We start from the raw sequence: 17,297 nt of genomic DNA on the forward strand, positions 1-17,297 counted from the left end.
GAAATGGCTTCTCTGGGTTGTCTTCTTCCATTGTTGCTGGAAGGGGCTGAGTCAGTGTTAGACATGCTCACCTCCTTCACAAGGAGTGTTTCTGCTACCCAGTGCTGTGCAGATGTAAAGGCAACAGCTTTTTCTTTTGGCTGATGCACTGGTAATTTTGATTCAAACGTTTACTTTCCTCTCCCTGCCTAGTGGATCAGTTCAGTCTGCCTCTCTCTAGAAGTTGGAGCAGGATTTAGTCTCTGTATTGATCACTTTGGAGATCAGTCCAGTCCACACTGTCTGAAAGCGAGTTAACTGTCCAGCAGAGAGACATTTACTTTCCTGGTCATTCCTCTATCTCAGTGGCAGTTACTTGACTTGACACTGGTTTGTGTGCTGGTCATTGCTGAGAACTGAGATTTCATAGCATTCCCTCCCTGGATTTGGTGCCTGAACTGCAGCATGTTCAGCTCCCATACAGCTTTCTGAATCATAGAGTTGTTCTGGGTTGGAAAAGACCTTTTAAGATCACCAAGTCCAACCATTCTCTAACTCTGCCACGTCTCTAAGTTAACCATGTCTCTCTCTGCCTCCTTTGAACCCCTCCAGGGATGGGGATTCAACCACCTCCCTGGGCAGCCCATTCAGTGTTAGAGCAAAGAAGTTGCAAATTTCTTCCAATATCCAACCTCAACCTCCCCTGGTGCAACTTGAGGCCATTTCCTCTTGTCCTATCAAGAAGAGACCAACCTCCACCTCACCCCAATCTCCTTCTAGAGAGTTGTAGAGAGGTCTCCCCTCAGCCTCCTCTAGACTAAACAACCCCAGGTCCCTCAACTGCTCCTCAGCAGCCCTGTCCTCCAGACCCTTCTCCCATGAGAAGGTCTCCCCTCAGTCTCCTTTACTGATCATACTGAAAACAAAAAAATATCCTGCACAAAACACAGAAAGGAATAATGGGTTAGCAAGTTCTCTGTAGACACAGGGAATGCTTTTACTAGAGACACAAGAATCAGGAACGTGGCAGTTCAGTTGAGGCCCACCAACTGCCTGCCTGCTGCTGCTGTCCTTGGCCAGGGGCAGCCCTGGGCTCTACAGAATAATCTGTATAAAGCTTCATTTCCAGAGTTCTGCCAAAGGTTTATTCTGAACCTCCTGTATGGTTTCCTCTGCAATGGACTTGATTTCTTTGTGCAAGTCTTCTATGGTCTTTGAAGCATCCATTGTCTGTTTCCAAGACACACACACACAAACAGAAACATGTTCCTCAATTAGTACCACCAAAGGAGAACACCTCCCCTTGCTGTTGCAGCTGCTCCCCCCATCACTCAATTTGGTTACTGCTCACAAGCAGTGAACTGAGCTAGTTACACCACCTGTGCACTGCTTCTGCAGGGGAATGCTTGAAACCCATTTTATTTTGGAACAGCACTGAAGGAGTGAATGTGGGGCTGGATGAAGGGAAACAGAAGAAACCGCTGCTGCTGCATCTTGCTTACTGACATTTTTGGGGGCCTGTGATATAAATGCAGGTAAGTGCTCTTCATCCTCTGCTGTAGCCCCCCAGAAGTGTCAGTGTATTGATCTTTCAGTGGTTCTTCAAAATAAATTCCACCCATGATAGTAGGAACCTCTAAAAGTCCCTTATGTGTCCCTCCTGACAGGAGGATGCAGTGAGGTGGGGAGGGTCTGTCTTTTCTCCCTAGTATCGGGTGGTAGAACAAGAAATGGCCTGAAATTGTGCCAGGGGAGGTTTAGGCTGGATATGGGGGACAATTTCTTTGCTGCAAGAGTGGTCAGGAATTAGAATAGAATAGCATAGAATAGAATAGACCAGGTTGGAAGATACCTTTGAGACCAAGTCCAACCTATCATCCAACACCATCTAATCAACCAAACCAAGCACTCCATCCAGTCTCTTCCTAAACACCTCCAGTGATGGTGACTCCACCACCTCCCTGGGCAGCACATTCCAATGGCCAGTCACTCCTTCTGTGAAGAACATCTTCCTAACATCCAGCCTAAACCTCCCCTGGTGCAGCTTGAGACTGTGTCCTCTTGTTCTGGTGCTGGTTGTCTGGGAGAAGAGACCAACCCCCACCTGGCTACAACCTCCCTTCAGGTAGTTGTAGACAGCAATAAGGTCTGCCCTGAGCCTCCTCTTCTCCAGGCTAAGCAACCCCAGCTCCCTCAGCCTCTCCTCATAGGGCTTGTGCTCAAACAGAGTGCCCAGGTAGGTGGTGGAGTCACCATCCCTGGAGATGTTCAAGAAATGTGTGGAGATGTGTCTTCCCCCCACACCAACACAGCCCCATAAGGTGTCCTGGAACAGCTCAGTGCCCTCTCTGCCACAGACCAGTGCCCTTGGATGGTCCTCAACATGGCCCCCTAATGAGAAGCAGGATGTAATGGGCACAGCTGGGGAGCCCTCATGAGAGACTCCCACACTGGTTTGTGACAGGCTCATTAGGGTTATTTCCTTACCTTCCAGTTCAACGTCTCATCCTTCATCAGGTGGTAGAAGGATTGCAGAACTTTCTCTTGGAAGGAGCTGTTCTCGTAACGTTCGGTTCCGAAGCTGCCTCGTCCTGCTGCCTCTTCTGGTCTTAACTGAAGAAACAGAATCAGATCTGGCTTTGGGAGTCCAACATCAGGCTGCTTACACCAGTCCAGGCAGAAGTTCTGTCCCCAAGACAAGAAAGTTTGGGGTGAAAGAAAGGAATGTGAGTCATAGGTCTCTTCCAAGTCAAGCCATTCTAAAAGACTCCAACCCCTTAAAGTTCCAACCCTGCCATGGGCAGGGACACCTTCCACTAAACCAAGTTGTTCAAGGCCCCAAGGAGCCCAAACAATTCTGTGATTCTGTATCTGAGCTGACACTTTCATCCCTCCATTTCCTCACAGGGGGAGCCTGGGCCATGCACACCGACTTCTATACCACACTTCCTTCCCCAAATATAGAGAAAGGCAGGGGCTGCTGTAGGTCTCACCTCTTTAGCACTTGTGAAGGCCACTCCAGAAAAGGCATATCTGTCAACCACAAGTGTGATCCCTTGATGGAGCTTTTCTTTCATCAGTGGCCTGAAAACCATGTAGAAAAAAAATAAAAGGTTACACTGCATGACAGTGATACATCTGGCAAGAGTTCATCTAAAAGATGGCTCATGAGGCCCACATAAGGGTTACCTGTGATGCTGATCATGGATAAATAGCTGCTTGTGTTCTGTACTCTAGCAGACATGAAGCACATGCTCTTACTAGACACTCAAGTTCAGGGTGCCTCAGTGCTATGCACCTGGTGGTCTAGGCTTACAGGCAAGATCACAGGTGAACTATATTCAGACAGGAGTAACTCAGTACTCTTCCCTTAAGTGGTGCAGCTGTGTGATACAGTGCCTCAAAGTTCACCACAATGACATTTCTTCTTACACCTTGTGATCTTCATCCTTGTACTTCTCCATTGAGTTCTCTCCTGTAGTTCTGTGTCTCTTGAACTGGGGAGCCCAAAACTGGACACAGTATTCCAGGTATGGTCTCGCCAGGGCAGAACCTCCCTAGAGCTGCTGAGCACATGTTAATGATTTGAAAGAAACATGAACTGCAGGGTTTGATCTAAAATTGAACCCAAAGCTGTAAGGGTCCCTGGGACACTGCTTTCAGCCATGCTTCACTAGCTGAACAGGACCCTACTCATACCTACTGCACTCTCTGCAAACCTGAACCCCAGGAGCACTCAACAGTATGCATTTTTGTTTTGACAGCTTAGCAAACATATTGTCTTTACACGTGTTCCCAGCGGTTAGCTGAGAAGAGCAGGTGAATGGTGTGGTCCTCCAGGTCCTTCTCCTTCGTCAGGTAGGAACTGATCAGCTGTCCAATCTCCGTTGTTCTCTCTGTTGGAAAGAGGAAGAGCAAGTTCTGCCCCAAGCTGCTCACGCCAGACGGGTTCCATCTGTCCAGGATGGGGAATGTTAATCTGGGGGGGTACATCTGATAGCAGGGGAAGGGGAAGGTCGGTCTACCCAGGGACTGGGTTTATCTTCCTGACATACTGGGAGGAGGTCAGTCTGTCTGGGGATGGTGGTCTATTCACCTGACACTGGTGGGAGGTCAGTCTGTCTGAGGGTGGGGGTCTATCCGCCTGCCAAGGGTGGGAGGTCAGTCTGCTCGGCAATGGGGCTCGATCTGTCACGATGGGAGGAAGTCAAGAGCCCAGTGTGCTACATGAAGCCCTCGGACGCAGCCCCTGCGTCCTCCCCGGGAGAGGCACACCGGGCGCCAAGGCCCAGCCTTCGGGACTCTCTGTAACCACCCCCCCCCCCGCCATCCCGTTCCCTCCGAGCGCCGCCAGGGCCCGTACCCGGGAAGCGGAGGAGGTCGGCGCGGTGGCCGCCGGCCCTCAGCGCCTCCACCAGCCGCCGGCACTGTGTGCTCTTGCCGGCGCGGTCCACGCCCTCCAACACGATCAGCGCCCCGCGCCGGCCCGCCATCGCCAGCGCGCGCTTCGCAGGCCCCGCCCCTTCCGCCGGCGCCCGGCCAATCCTGGCGAGTCTTCCTGGGCTGCTCTAGGCGGCGGCAGGGCACAGAGGCGCCGCCGTCCTTCAGGGAGGCGGTGAAGCACCGCCCTCCCCCCGCCCCGCCTCTCATGAATATGCAGCAGGAGCACTACCGGCGGCCAATGGGGGCTCTCTGCACTATGATTATGGGATGAGGCCGGGACTACGGCCCTCATCAAGCGCGCCGGGCAGGCGACGGCAGGCGGCGGCGGCAGGGCGCGAGCCCCAAGATGGCGACCGCCATGTACCTGGAGCACTACCTGGACAGTAAGAGCGGGACGCGGCTGCCGCGGGGAGCGGCGGAGGGGGAGGGGAAGCAGGGGATGGCGAGGGGAGTGCGGCGGTGGCCGGGACGGGGGCGGAAGCGGCACAGCAATTAGAACTGCGCCACGGGCTGGGCATTGGGGCGGGGTTGGGCGACGTCATCAGCTGGAGCCTGTGAATCATCGCCGAGCGCCGGGGCGCGGGACCGTGGGGTGATGGCGGGCTGCGCGCAGCCGCCTAGTCTGCTGCTCCGCTCTGTCGTGCGGGGCTCCTACCGCGCATGGCGTTGGGAGCGGCCAGAGGCCTCGCAGAGGCTGCGCTCAGTGCCTTTCGCTCTGCGCGATCGGCTCGCTGATAAACTGTGGAAGTAACGCGGCTGCGGAGTTGGTGGCAGCCGCCTGTCCGTGCGCGCCTCCTCTGCCTTAGGCTGCGTTCTGGGAGCTCTTTCACTAGCAGGTCGAGGGATGTTCTCCCCCTCTACTCTCCTGGTGAGGTCACACCTGGAGTTTAGGCTGGATGTTAGGGAAAAGCTCCACATAGAGTGATTGGCCATTGGAATGGGCTGCCCGGGGAGGTGGTGGAGTCGCCATCATAGGAGGTGTTCAGGAGGAGACTTGATAGGGTGTTTGGTGCCATGGGTTAGTTGTTTAGGTGGGTTGGATTAGTTGATAGGTTGGACGCGATGATCTTGAAGGTCTCTTCCAACCAGGTTTATTCTATTTATTCTATTGTGTTCAGTTCTGGGCTCTCCGGTTTAAAGAGCACAGGTATATACTAGAGAGTGCCCAAGGAAGGCTATAAAAGATGATTAAAGGACTGGAGCATCCGTATTAAGAGGAGAGGCTGAGAGACCTGGGGCTTTTCCTCTGGAAAATCCCAGACTGAGAGGGGATCTCCTCAATGCTGATCAACAAGGGGTGGGGAACATGAGGAAGGGGATGGGCTCTTTTCAGTGGTGTCCATTGGCAGGATGAGGAGCAATGGGTACAAACTAGACTAGATGAGGTTTCACTTGAACTTAAGGAAAAACCTTTACTGTGAGGGTGCTGGAACCCTGGAGCAGGCTGCTCAGAGAAGCTGTGGAGTTTCCTTCTCTGGAGACTTTCAACCTGCCTGGATGTGTTCCTGTGCAACTTGATCTAGGCAAACCTGCACTAGCAGCAGAGTTGGACTAGGTGATCTTCAGAGGTCCCTTCCAGCCCCCACCATTCTGTGACTCTCTGATCCTAGTCAACCGCAGGGGCCCGTGGTGTTTCTTGCATCACTCCACTTGAGGTGGTGGGCCTTGTAGCTCTGCTGAGTTGGTTTGGTGTTACATGTCAAAGGAGGGATGGCTGCTCTGAGGGGAACAGGCTGTGCTATGTTTTTTACCTTACGTTGTAGGTATCGAAAACCTGCCTTGTGAGCTGCAAAGGAACTTCCAGCTGATGCGGGAGCTGGATCAGAGAACAGAAGGTGTGTTCAGGTATTTTGGTAAGCAAAGTCTGACAGACAGCTTAGACCTTGAGGAAGAGCCCCGTGGAGATTGGTTATAGAGGGTTTGTCTGCCCTGCAACTCATTCTATTTCTTTTTTGTTCTTTCTTCTCTCAGCTTGAATGCAGTGCAGTATTTGTTCCTTTTCTGTGAGGGCTCCACCTAACAGGGCTGGAGGTTGTTTTTTTCAGCAGTTGCACGCTGACTTGTAGCTCTGTGGCCTTACTTGCACATATTTTCCCATCTGCTGAGCTGCAGATGTCTCTTGCAAGATCATCTAGTTTGTTTTCTGTTTTGAGGTTTGTGTTGGTATCTGGCTGCACAGTAATGACTTTCAATTTGAACTGTTAGACCAGTAAATGACTGCAGATAAAATGTTCTGCCTGTGGGAGGAGAGTTTGAAGTTTGGGAACCCCTGGGTTCCCTTTCTGATCTTAACTGTGGGCCTGAATTAACTGTGAAAACACTGTTAATTAACTGTGAAATCAGAATCACACTGCATATGTTAAAGAGTAAATACCTACAAAATCTCCTTTAGAGAAAAGCTAAATGCATTAAGGAATCAGGGGAAATTCAAAAGCTGCCAGGAGATTTCTTTTTTTTTCCTCTGCATAAAGAGACAGAAAACCAAAATGCTTTGGCAGATAGCTTTCATATGTGTATGTGCTCTGTTTCTCAGATAAGAAAGCAGAAATTGACAGTCTTGCAGCAGAATACATTGAATCAGTGAAGAACATGGTGCCTCAGGACAGAGTGGAACACCTGAAGAAAATCCAGAATGCCTACAGCAAATGCAAAGAGTACAGTGATGACAAAGTCCAGCTGGCCATGCAGACATACGAGATGGTGAGGATCACAGTCCCAGTGAGGCTGTTGTAAAAATGGTCATGCTCTGGAATGGGGCTGCTGGTAAATCTGGGAGACCCTTCCAAAGTGGTGCCCAGTGACAGGACAAGAGGTAATAGGCACAAACTTGATCATAAGAAGTTCCAGCTAAATGTGAGAAGGAACTTCTTTAATTTAAGGATGCAACAGGCTGTCCAGAGAGGTGGTGGAGTCTCCATCTCTGGAGGCATTGAAAGCCCACCTAGACCTGTTACTGTGTGACCTTCTCTGGGTGAACCTGCCTTGGCAGGGGAGTTGGACTCAATGATCTCCAGGGGTCCCTTCCAACCCCCACTGTTCTGTAATTCTGAGATTCTTTCTAGTATCTCTCATCATCTTTTGTTCCAGAAATCATTAGTTTGAGTTGCTTTGGCTCTTCCTTATGCCACCTTGCTTTCCCTTCCTTTCCCTGGAGAGAAATTTGGTCTTCTTGCTTTTGCTTGTTTCCTCTCCACCTACATTCCCTTTGTGTGTACCATTTCCCCTTTTCCAGTTTGCTCCCCCTTTAATTCCTTTCCCCAAAGTAGCACACTTCTGCTGATGCCAGTAAGAGACCTTCCTTTTTGCCTTTGGGGTTGTTTTTAATTCAGTTGGTGCTGTCCTTCTCTGTGCAGGTGGATAAGCACATCCGCCGGCTGGATGCAGACTTGGCGCGGTTTGAAGCGGATTTGAAGGACAAACTGGAAGGCAGTGACTTTGAAAGCCCAGGATCCAGAAGTGTGAAAAGTACGTAGATATTACACATCTGACAGCCTTTGCCACGCTCTGTATCTAACCACAAAGGCAAAACATGAAGAGTGTGGCCAGCGGGTCGAGGGAGGTTCTCCTTCCCCTCTCCTCAGCCCTGGTGAGGCCTCATCTGGAGTATTGTGTCCAGTTGTGAGCTCCCCAGTTGAAAGACAAGGAGCTGCTGGGGAGAGCCACTGAGATGATTAAGGGACTGGGACATCTCCCTTATGAGAAAAGGCTGTGAGAGAGTTGGAGCTGTTTAGCCTGGAGAAGAAAAGGCTGAGGAGGGATCTTATTAAAGTTTACCATACTGATAAGGGGAGGTGTCAGGAAGATGGAGCCAAACTCTTCTCAGTGGTGTCCAGTGACAGCACAAGGGGCAGTGGACAAACTGGAACACAGGAGGTACCACGTAAACACAAGGGAAAGCTCTTCCCTTCAAGGGTGGCAGAGCTCTGGAGCAGGCTGTCCAGAGAGGTTGTGGAGCCTCCTTCTCTGGAGGCATTCCAAGCCCACCTGGACATGTTCCGTGTGATTGACTCTGGATGATCCTGCTCTAGTCAGGGGGGTTGGCCTTGATGTTCTCTAGAGGTCCCTTCCAATCTGCCCCCCCCACCCCCCCATTCTGTAATGCAAAGCAGGGTGTTACTTCTGGAGGAAAGTACACCATAGTGTACTTTTTAACTTGCTTTTGATGCTCTTCAAATACTTACAGTGTTCTGGTGGGCAGTAAGCAGATGAAATAAAATCTAGTGCTGGGATCTTCCTGAGGTGACACACAGTTCCTAGCTGTTAAGGAGGCTGCTAGCCAAGGGGGAGCTAACTGTGACAAAACTTGAAGTTCTTAACAGTTCTTGAGTTCTTAGTTTCAAGCCTGACCTAAGCTCTCTTCTAAGGAGGAGAGATTTGTCTGTTTTGCTCCTTTTACCAAAGTCTGAATACTGATGAAGCTGGCAACAGCAGGAAATATTAGGAGTTTAAGGAAGGTCTGTGATGTATACTGGAAATCCCCTGTGATTGCAGTGGCATCTGTGTGTGGTTTAACAGCAGCATAGCTTTGTGCCACTGAACTATGAGATAAGGTCAAGGATGTGGTGGAGCCAGGTTACATTAGTTATTGGGTAACCAATTAACTGGCTGAGTTGTTTAGAAATACACTGCAATTTTTAAAAGCCATATGACAGCACATCTAATCAATTGTGATGCCATTTATATCATGTGCTGACACTCTCTGCTGCAGGGATGTAACTGCCAAGGCAGGGAACTCAGGGGTTTGGTGCTTGCTTGTGCTGCTGGCCAGTTTGGCATATTTGTGGCATAAAAATGGATTCCAGGATCAGCATTTGCATTCAGTTACACTGGAAATAAGGATCTCAAAATACATCCAAATAAAAGGGTTCTGGGTCCAATGCTGCTTTAACAGCTTTGTCAGCCACAGGGGCAGAGGCATTAAATGCACCCTCAGCAAGTTTGCTGATGGCACCAAGCTGTGTGGTGTGCTGGACTCACTTGAGAGCAGGGATAGCATCCAGAAGGACCTTGAGGGGCCTGAAAAGTGTGGCATGAGGTTCAACAAGGCAAAGTGCAAGGTGCTGCATCTGGGTCAGGCCAGTCCCAGGCACAAATCCAGGCTGGGTGCAGAGTGGGTTGAGAGCAGCCCTGAAGAAAAAAACTTGGAGTGTTGATTAATGAGAAGCTCACCATGAGCTAGCAGTGCACTCACCTAGCCCAGTAGGCAAATCATGTGCTGGACTGCATCAATAGGAGTGTGGCCAACAGGTCAAGAGGCGATTCTGCCCTTCTCTGCTCTGGTGAGACCACCTTGAATACTGCATCCAGTTGTGGCGTCCCCATCATAGGAAGGACATGAAACTGTTGGAGTGAGTCCGGAGGAGGGCCACAAAGATGATCCAAGTGCAGAGCATTTCTGCTGTGAGGGTAGGCTGAGGGACCTGGGGGTGTTCAGCCTAGAGAAGAGAAGGCTCCTGACGGGGGACCTTATAGCTGCCTTCCAGTACCTGAAGGGAGCCTACAGGAAGGCTGGAGAGGGACTTTTCTTAACTGTCTATTAACAGGACATGGAGAAATGGTTTTAAGCTGAGGGAGAGCAGGTTTAGACTGGACTTTAGGATGAAGTTCTTCAGTATGAGGTTGGTGTGACTCTAATAGGTTGCCAAGAGACCTTATAGCTGCCTTCCAGTACCTGAAGGGAACCTGCATGAAGATTGGACAGGGACTTCTTATACGGGGAACTTGGAGTAGATGATAACTGCAGTCCTTTCCAAGTTAAGCCATTCTGTGAAAAGCATCTAGGGATGTTTCTGGTGTGCCACAGGCTGAAACTGTGGGGTTTCTCCTTTGCAGAGGGACGGAGTCAGAAAGACAAAAAAGGCTCTCGTGGTCGAGGCAGACGAACATCTGAAGAAGATACACCAAAGAAAAAGAAACTTAAAGGAGGGTAAGGTATACCCAGCCACAGCTTGGTGACTTTGGCTTGACACTTAGTGAATTTTCCACAAGCTCATATTACCCTATTTATGACTCATATCATATGGTGAGCTGTGTTAGAGTGTTCTGGTCTTACTCCATTTCATTAGTGGCCTGCCTAGGACAAGTCAGCTTTGTTAATTAGCTCCTTGGTTGGCATGTGGAAACTCAGCATGCTTGGAATGCCTCCTGACTGGAAGGAGAAGATCAGCATCCCTGTTGTTGTTGGCAAATTGGGAGAAACAGCTTTGATTATTGTCATGTGGCTGCTTTTAACAGTTGCTGGTGGTCTTGATTGTAAAACTGAACACTTGCCCATCAGGACAGAAAGTGAACCATGTCAGTGTCCAAGATTTCTACAACAGTAGTAGAATTTGAGGGACTGTTTTCAAACAAATCATGTCCTGGATAGTCTTCATGATCTAATTTGGTTTTGTGAAGCATGTCCCCTCTCCCTGATAACAGTTTATATGTCAAGAGGGTTCTGTTAATTCTAATATTTTCAGTTGGCTAAGTGCAGAGGCAGAAAAATCAAACCAGCTTCATTTGACAGTCACTGGTGTGTCAACTTAACACAGTCCTGACAGATCAATGAGGAGAAAAATGTGTATTAAAACAGATTGAGGGAAACAAATCAGGTTCTGTTTGTGATCAGAAGTGATCTGTCTGTTAATTTTGTTACTGTGGTCATGGCATCTCCAAATCACTCTCTTAATACTTTGTAGCCAAGCTCATGTTTTGTGTCTGATCAAAGCCACCTTAAGATTTTGATTATTGGATAATGTGTGGTAGTGTAATCTAAACTCTAAAATAGGTTCAGTGTGTTTGGGGGAAGGTCTTGTTAAAAGCTAATTTTCCCTGAGTGGGATTTAGATCTTGTTGCCTGCAGCTGAAAAGGATCTGAACTGAAAGATCTGCCCTTGTCCACAGCTCCGAGTTTGCCGACACCATCCTCTCAGTGCACCCCTCGGATGTCCTGGACATGCCAGTGGATCCCAACGAGCCTACCTACTGCCTGTGTCACCAAGTGTCCTATGGAGAAATGATTGGCTGTGACAACCCAGATGTAAGCACTTGAAATAATCATAGAATCAATAAGGTTGGAAAAGACCTCAAAGATCATCGAGTCCAACCTGTCACCCAAGACCTCATGACTACTAAACCATGGCACTAAGTGCCACATCCAACCCCCTCTTAAACACCTCCAGGGATGGTGACTCCACCATTACAGCCATTACGATGGCTAACAACTCTCTCTGTGAAGAACTTTCTCCTCACCTCAAGCCTAAACCTCCCCTGGTGCAGCTTGAGACTATGTCCTCTTGTTCTGGTACTGGTTGCCTGGGAGAAGAGACCAACCCCCACCTGGCTATAACCACCCTTCAGGTAGTTGTAGAGAGCAATAAGGTCTCCCCTGAGCCTCCTCTTCTCCAGGCTAAACAGCCCCAGCTCCCTCAGCCTCTCTTCACAGAGCTTGTGCTCAAACCTCTCCCCAGCCTCGCTGTATTTTGAGATTACAACATGATAACTCTGTGAAACCTGAAGGGCTTTCTCAGATCACAGAACATGAGAGGACCATCTGTGAAACACTAAGCCTCCCCTCTCTGGGGTTTTCCTTTCTGTTTTGCAGTGCCCAATTGAATGGTTCCACTTTGCTTGTGTGGACCTCACCACCAAACCGAAAGGGAAATGGTAAGTATGAGCTTTTAGATCTTTATCAGGCTACAGTTTGCCTCAACAAGAATCACAGTAAAAATTAAAACCTTCTTGTGACCCTTCCTGACAGAGGATCTGTGCTCTTGTCATCAGAGGGTTTCCATCCTCTATGGTTTGGGGATTGTGTTTGTGTAAAGGTATAGGGGGAGCTTACTTCTTAAAGCCTGCTTCCTTGGCAGTCTTGGATGCTGGTGGCAGCAAAACAACGACCTGCATGATAAATGGAGGAGGTTTTGCTCTGACACCTGGGTAGATGTGTATGTGTGACATCTTGGGTTTGCTGCACTGTCATGGAGCTGTGGTTAAAACTGAGAAGATGTATTTATGTTTTTTCACTTCTGGAAGCCAAGTTTGAAGTCTGCTCTAGGTTTTATTTATACAGTGCTCACCTTGAGGGGGGAAAAAAAATCATAGGCTTGTCCTGTACTTAGTTTCTGCTTAATGGACTGCTGTCATCTAATTAACAAGGTGCCTGTCAGAAACAGGCTTAAGTCAAAGTGAGCTGCAGTCATTGGAGGGAGAGAAAGGAATATTCATGGAGAAAGGAATCTTTCCCTCTCTTGTCTGTAGAGGAAGTTTGTGTGACAAACTTGGAGAAGTTCCTTGGACTAACTTCTAGGTGAACAAACTAAGGTGAATCACTGCTGGGAGGGGCTGATGCGCCCTGGAAGCCGCCTAGTGCTGTCACTTCTGACTACCCAAGTCAGTACAGTTTCTTTCCTGTTTACTTAGGCATCCTGCACCTCGTGAAGGTTGCAGTTAGTTACATTGGGAGACTGATTTAAAAGCAGCCAGTTGTTACCACATAACAAAATAGAGTTCTTGAGATATGTCTCACAAAGTTCAGGAGCTAACTACTGCTTCTTTTCCCCTGTAGGTTTTGTCCTCGTTGTGTTCAAGAAAGAAAGAAAAAGAAGTAAGGAGTTGAGGAGAACACCCTCTGAGGCAAGAAGAATTTAATATATACATTTCATGCTACAATATTATCAGGATTTTACTTTTTTTAAAGCTGCTTTCCTTCTTTTCTGGTATTTAATTGTCCCCTGGCCAGCTGCAATTCCTGTTCTTTTCAAAGAAAAATTACTTTGGAAGGGAACCCTAAATCCCTTTGCCACAGGGGTTTTATTTGTGTTACACTTGCACAGCACTGAAACTGGTGTTACTATGAAGCTGTAGGGCAGCCAGGAGCTGTGGTCTTTGCTCTGTGAAAGGCACTGCAGGAGAGTGAAACACCTTCAGCGTGGTGCACTGCAGTCACCCGAGTAGTTTAAGGCTAGAGCTTGGCTTGGTTGAGGAGAAGTTCCCCAGTGTAGCCTGCCTGAAAGAAGTAGGCTTCATTGTTTAGGTGTGAAGTCCTTTTGTTACGCAGTTTTGTAGTAGAGAAGGAACAGGAAAGCTAATGAACTGCTTCCAGTGCCCATTTCCTCAAAGCCAAGTACTGTGGTTAGTTTTGATAGGGCAGGATGGGAGAGAGGTAGGATCAAACCTTCTCTTTTGGGGGGATTTACTGTCTACCTTTGCACTGCCTTTATGGTACTTGATCTTACCCCCATTGATGTGAACCTTAACCAAACCATTTCACTTCTTCCATCCCTCTAGAAAAGGTTTCTCATCTTGGGAGAAACCCTTTATATAGCAAAGGAATTGTCCTGCAGTGTTTCTTAGTGATATTGAGAGAGGAGGTTACCTTACCTTAAAGGATCTCTGAAGATCCTTTAAGTGCCTTATTGAGAAGGTGAAGCCTACAGTGTTCTTACAGCAATACAAGGTGGATTTATTCATAAGATGGAAGACCTGATTTTTTTGTCCCTTGTGTTTACCTGTGTTGCACCTGGGTAAATCAGGGCAAACAACCTTTAGGGAAAGGCTCCAGAAGCACAATCTTTAGGTTCCTGTGCTAAGGTAAAACTGAAAGGCAGCCCTGTGGTAGCTTGGTGAGGGGTCTCGAATGGCATTTGCTGTGAAGCACTGCTGTTGAAGAAGGCCACTTAGCAGGAATGTTTCTCAATTGCTTCTTTCTCTTCTCTCTTTTTTTTTTAGCACATTTGCATATTCTTGACTTCTTTAAGCTGCCTTTCAGATTGTGAATGTGAATCCTTGCAGTCATCACAGTGTCAGCTGCTGCAGCAGAAGGAATTAGGAGGAGGAAAACAAAAATCTGGCTTTTTCTATTTTATTTTTTTTTCTTCATGCATGCAGAAGTTGAGGGAAGAGCAGAGAGAGACTTTTGTCTTCACATAGATCCCCTATATCTTGGGACTTTCCAGCCTACAATTGAAGACGATGGGGAAAGGTGGAGAAGAGGGAAAGCAAACAAACAAACAAGCCCAAACCAAATTGCCCTGCAGCAGAAGGCAGCAGAGCTCAGGAGCTTTGCTGGCTGTCCTCCCTGGTGGTTGTGGCTGGCAGCCCTGTGTCGGGCTGTATATACTGCTGTGCATACCATTGTGCAGGAGCTCTTGGTATAGACTGCTGCCAAGGCATTAAGAAGCTTCCAGGTAAGCTTCTGTTTTGCTCTAAAATTGCACTGCATAAAAGAGTGAAGAAAGGAAAATGTAACAGTAAATAAAAGAAACACACACACAGACACAAAAAGAAGGAAAACCACCCATGCACACACCAAAAAACCACCAAACACCCCCACAAACCAACTGCACCAAACTTCTAGGCAGATGTTGTCACCTGTTCCCAAAAAGGAGTTCTGGTTTTCCATGTTACATTGCACTCTTGCTTCCACTTCGCAATGAAGGCAAGCAGAGCACAGCTCTTGCCCCTTTTCCTTCCCTCCTTTGCTGTGTGAGGAGCTGTAGATACTGCAAGTATGTCGACATTGGCATAGAAGAAACCTCTTGAGACTGAGACAGCTTTTCTGTGAACATTTGTGATTTACTGCACCTGCTATGGGGAAAAAAACCAAAGCAACTCACCTCTGTCTCCAGGGTCCTGTCACCTGTAGTGTGATGCCCTGCACGTCTTGGCTAGGCTGCATCACTTCCCAGGCCGTAGATGAAGTTTCTACAGCTGCCTTTACAAGCTGATGTGCGTTCGCCGTGGCTGCCATTGCAGTAGCAACTGGAAAGCTGGCAGACAAATTCAAAGGAGCTTGCTGAGGGGAAGGAGGAGGAAAAGCATAGCTACACAAAGCTGAGCCAGTCAGCCCTCTTTTTTTCCTTCTGTCTCTCTTTTGTGAGAGCAAATCTAATTGTGATACCTCATGAGCCAGCCTGTAATTCAGTAACCAGTGAGCAAGTCCTCTGCACCTCACTGATCTGCTGCACTGGGTGAATGTAGGAGCACTGCTGCACCCTCAACACTAGTGTTGGTGTCACTTCAGGTTTTTCTTTCCCCCTTCCATCCAGTGGTATGGTGTATCTCCTCTGGGGTGGGGTGGGTTTGTTTCTTCTTTTCCTAAGGCTTTATTAGTAGTGGTGTTAATGTAGATTAAGTATTTCACCTGAAAGAATCTCACAATTCCACTGCACCTCTCTGGAAAGGTCTTGCCCTTGTGGAAATGCACAGCTACAGACAAGGAGGTGTGAAGATAACCATCCCTCACCTTGGGTAGGATGGTCAGGGAGGAGAGAAAAATGCATTGTGGGTTTGTTTTTTTTTTGTTAGCAAGTGGGTTTGTGGGTAGAGAAGAGCAGACATTTTCCACTTTCAAACCAGCAAAGCAAAATGAAAAGTTCTGTAAGGTAGCATCAGCCCTCCAAAGGAAAGATACTCTGCAGGAGTCACAAACAGCGCGAGGTACAGCACACTCATTTACTGTGTGACCCAGCTAATGTGTCGGAACATCTGACACCTGACACCAGCAATAAACTCTCCTGCTCAGAACATACCAGCCTGGGAGCTCTCAGGGGCTCAGAAACACCTCCTGGCCAAGTACACCTGGCTTTGGAGATCTTTTTTTAACTCCTTTTAGACAGGACTGCCAGTAGCCTTCGTTATTGCTTAGGAAAGGGTTTAAATCTTTTCTCCTGAAATTTTGAATGTACAATGTTAAACGAGCTTCTCTGGAGAAGGGACTGTGACACATGGAAAGGAATGTTCCACTAAGATGGTCAGAACTCCTGCATACCCTGTGGGGGGGTTTCAGCTTTATTGCAGCTCGTGCAAACTGGAGGCGAAACGGACTTTAGTGTTCTAATTTTTAAAGGAATTGGATCTATGTTCCCTTTGTAAATGAAAGAGGATATAAATCTTTTTATTAAAAAGAAAAAAGGAATATAAAGTAAAAATGTATGTCTGTATTTTTGGATCATGTGCTAGATAATGGATATATTATTATAAATAAAGTATTTTTTGGGACAATGACCTACGAGAGCAGTGTTGTGGCGGCACAGGAGTCCTTCCTAGGGAGGAGGTGTGGGTTTCAGCATTCTCATGAGCCTAGATCAAGAAAGGGCCCTTCTAATTTTACACAGCACTGTTCCCCAACATACACAAACCCCAGAATTATTCTCCAGTTAAGAGTTCCTCTTGATGGCCTTGGATGTTTTCTTACAGGCTTTGATGGCAGCTTCCAGCAGGGGCTAGGCACTGTCAGTCTTTCAGCTCCTTTTCAAGGACATGCAGGCATTGTTTATGCAAAGTGACCAGCTATACACCATAAAGATACCAATCACTGAGTTCAATATAAGACCACCATGTGCACTCAACGATGTCCTGAAGTGTCATGTCCACATGTGTTTTCAAACGCCTCCAGGGCTGGTGACTCCACCTCCTCCCTGAGCAGCTTGTTTCAATGCCTGACTACTCTTGTAGCAAAGTTTTCCTGATATCCTACCTAAACCTCCCCTGGTGCAACTTGAGGTCATTTCTCTCCTCCTATCACTTGTTATGTGGGAGAAAAGACTCCTTTCAGTGAGTAGTAGAGAACCAGAAAGTCTCCCTTCAGCCTCCTTTTCTCCACACTAAACAACCCCAGTTCTTCAGTCACTCCTCACTAGACCCCCACAGCCTTCACCAGTTTCATTGCTCTTCTCTGGACATGCTCCAGCACCTCAATGTCCTTGGAGTCAGGGCCCCAAAACTGAACCCAGTATTCAAGGTGTGTCCTCACCAGAAGTGAATGTAGGGGGACAATCACTGCCCTGGTCCTGCTGGCCGCGTTTTTGCTGATCCAGGCTAGGATGCCGTTGGCCTTCTTGGCCACCTGGGCCCACACTGGCTCATGTTCAGCTGGATATCAACCAGGTCCC

At 48.2% G+C, this 17,297-nt stretch overlaps 2 protein-coding genes across 6 annotated transcripts; one reads left to right on the plus strand and one right to left on the minus strand.

The window, feature by feature from the left end:
• Nucleotides 1–939: 939 nt before the first annotated feature.
• Nucleotides 940–4,783, minus strand: DTYMK (deoxythymidylate kinase). 2 transcript variants are annotated; one of them, XM_068164045.1, is made up of 5 exons: nt 4,343–4,783; nt 3,767–3,875; nt 2,973–3,063; nt 2,467–2,592; nt 940–1,209 (listed from the first exon to the last, which is right to left on the minus strand). In XM_068164045.1, exons 1-5 carry the CDS (start codon nt 4,470–4,472, stop codon nt 1,099–1,101), a joined length of 567 nt encoding a protein of 188 aa, XP_068020146.1. In that variant the 5' UTR covers nt 4,473–4,783; the 3' UTR covers nt 940–1,098. The 2 variants fall into 2 exon arrangements, with proteins under 2 accessions (XP_068020146.1, XP_068020145.1); XM_068164044.1 differs by having other exon boundaries at nt 2,467–2,664; nt 4,343–4,570.
• Nucleotides 4,544–16,410, plus strand: ING5 (inhibitor of growth family member 5). 4 transcript variants are annotated; one of them, XM_068164040.1, is made up of 9 exons: nt 4,544–4,805; nt 6,186–6,275; nt 6,956–7,122; nt 7,776–7,887; nt 10,255–10,348; nt 11,308–11,443; nt 12,008–12,069; nt 12,971–13,038; nt 14,134–16,410. In XM_068164040.1, exons 1-8 carry the CDS (start codon nt 4,769–4,771, stop codon nt 13,011–13,013), a joined length of 741 nt encoding a protein of 246 aa, XP_068020141.1. In that variant the 5' UTR covers nt 4,544–4,768; the 3' UTR covers nt 13,014–13,038; nt 14,134–16,410. The 4 variants fall into 4 exon arrangements, with proteins under 4 accessions (XP_068020141.1, XP_068020142.1, XP_068020143.1 ...); XM_068164041.1 differs by having other exon boundaries at nt 4,547–4,805; nt 6,186–6,257; XM_068164042.1 differs by lacking the exon at nt 4,544–4,805 and adding an exon at nt 5,085–5,290.
• Nucleotides 16,411–17,297: the final 887 nt, after the last annotated feature.

This window comes from Melanerpes formicivorus, unplaced genomic scaffold, assembly GCF_026170545.1.
Source record: "Melanerpes formicivorus ecotype bairdi unplaced genomic scaffold, bMelFor1.0.p_v2 SCAF_76, whole genome shotgun sequence".
In the NCBI taxonomy this organism is placed as follows: Eukaryota; Metazoa; Chordata; class Aves; order Piciformes; family Picidae; genus Melanerpes; species Melanerpes formicivorus.

Bases quoted from the DNA above. Each gene is read 5' to 3' on its own strand.
- DTYMK (XM_068164044.1), bottom strand. From the start codon at position 4,472: ATGGCGGGCCGGCGCGGGGCGCTGATCGTGTTGGAGGGCGTGGACCGC. The intron at 3,064-3,766 runs GTAAAGACAATA...CATGGTTTTCAG, and splicing joins GCTAACCGCTGGGAACACGT to GCCACTGATGAAAGAAAAGC. The intron at 1,210-2,466 runs GTAAGGAAATAA...TCTTGGAAACAG, and splicing joins ATGAGACGTTGAACTGGAAG to ACAATGGATGCTTCAAAGAC.
- ING5 (XM_068164040.1), top strand. From the start codon at position 4,769: ATGGCGACCGCCATGTACCTGGAGCACTACCTGGACA. The intron at 6,276-6,955 runs GTAAGCAAAGTC...TCTGTTTCTCAG, and splicing joins AGGTGTGTTCAGGTATTTTG to ATAAGAAAGCAGAAATTGAC. The intron at 12,070-12,970 runs GTAAGTATGAGC...TTTCCCCTGTAG, and splicing joins ACCAAACCGAAAGGGAAATG to GTTTTGTCCTCGTTGTGTTC.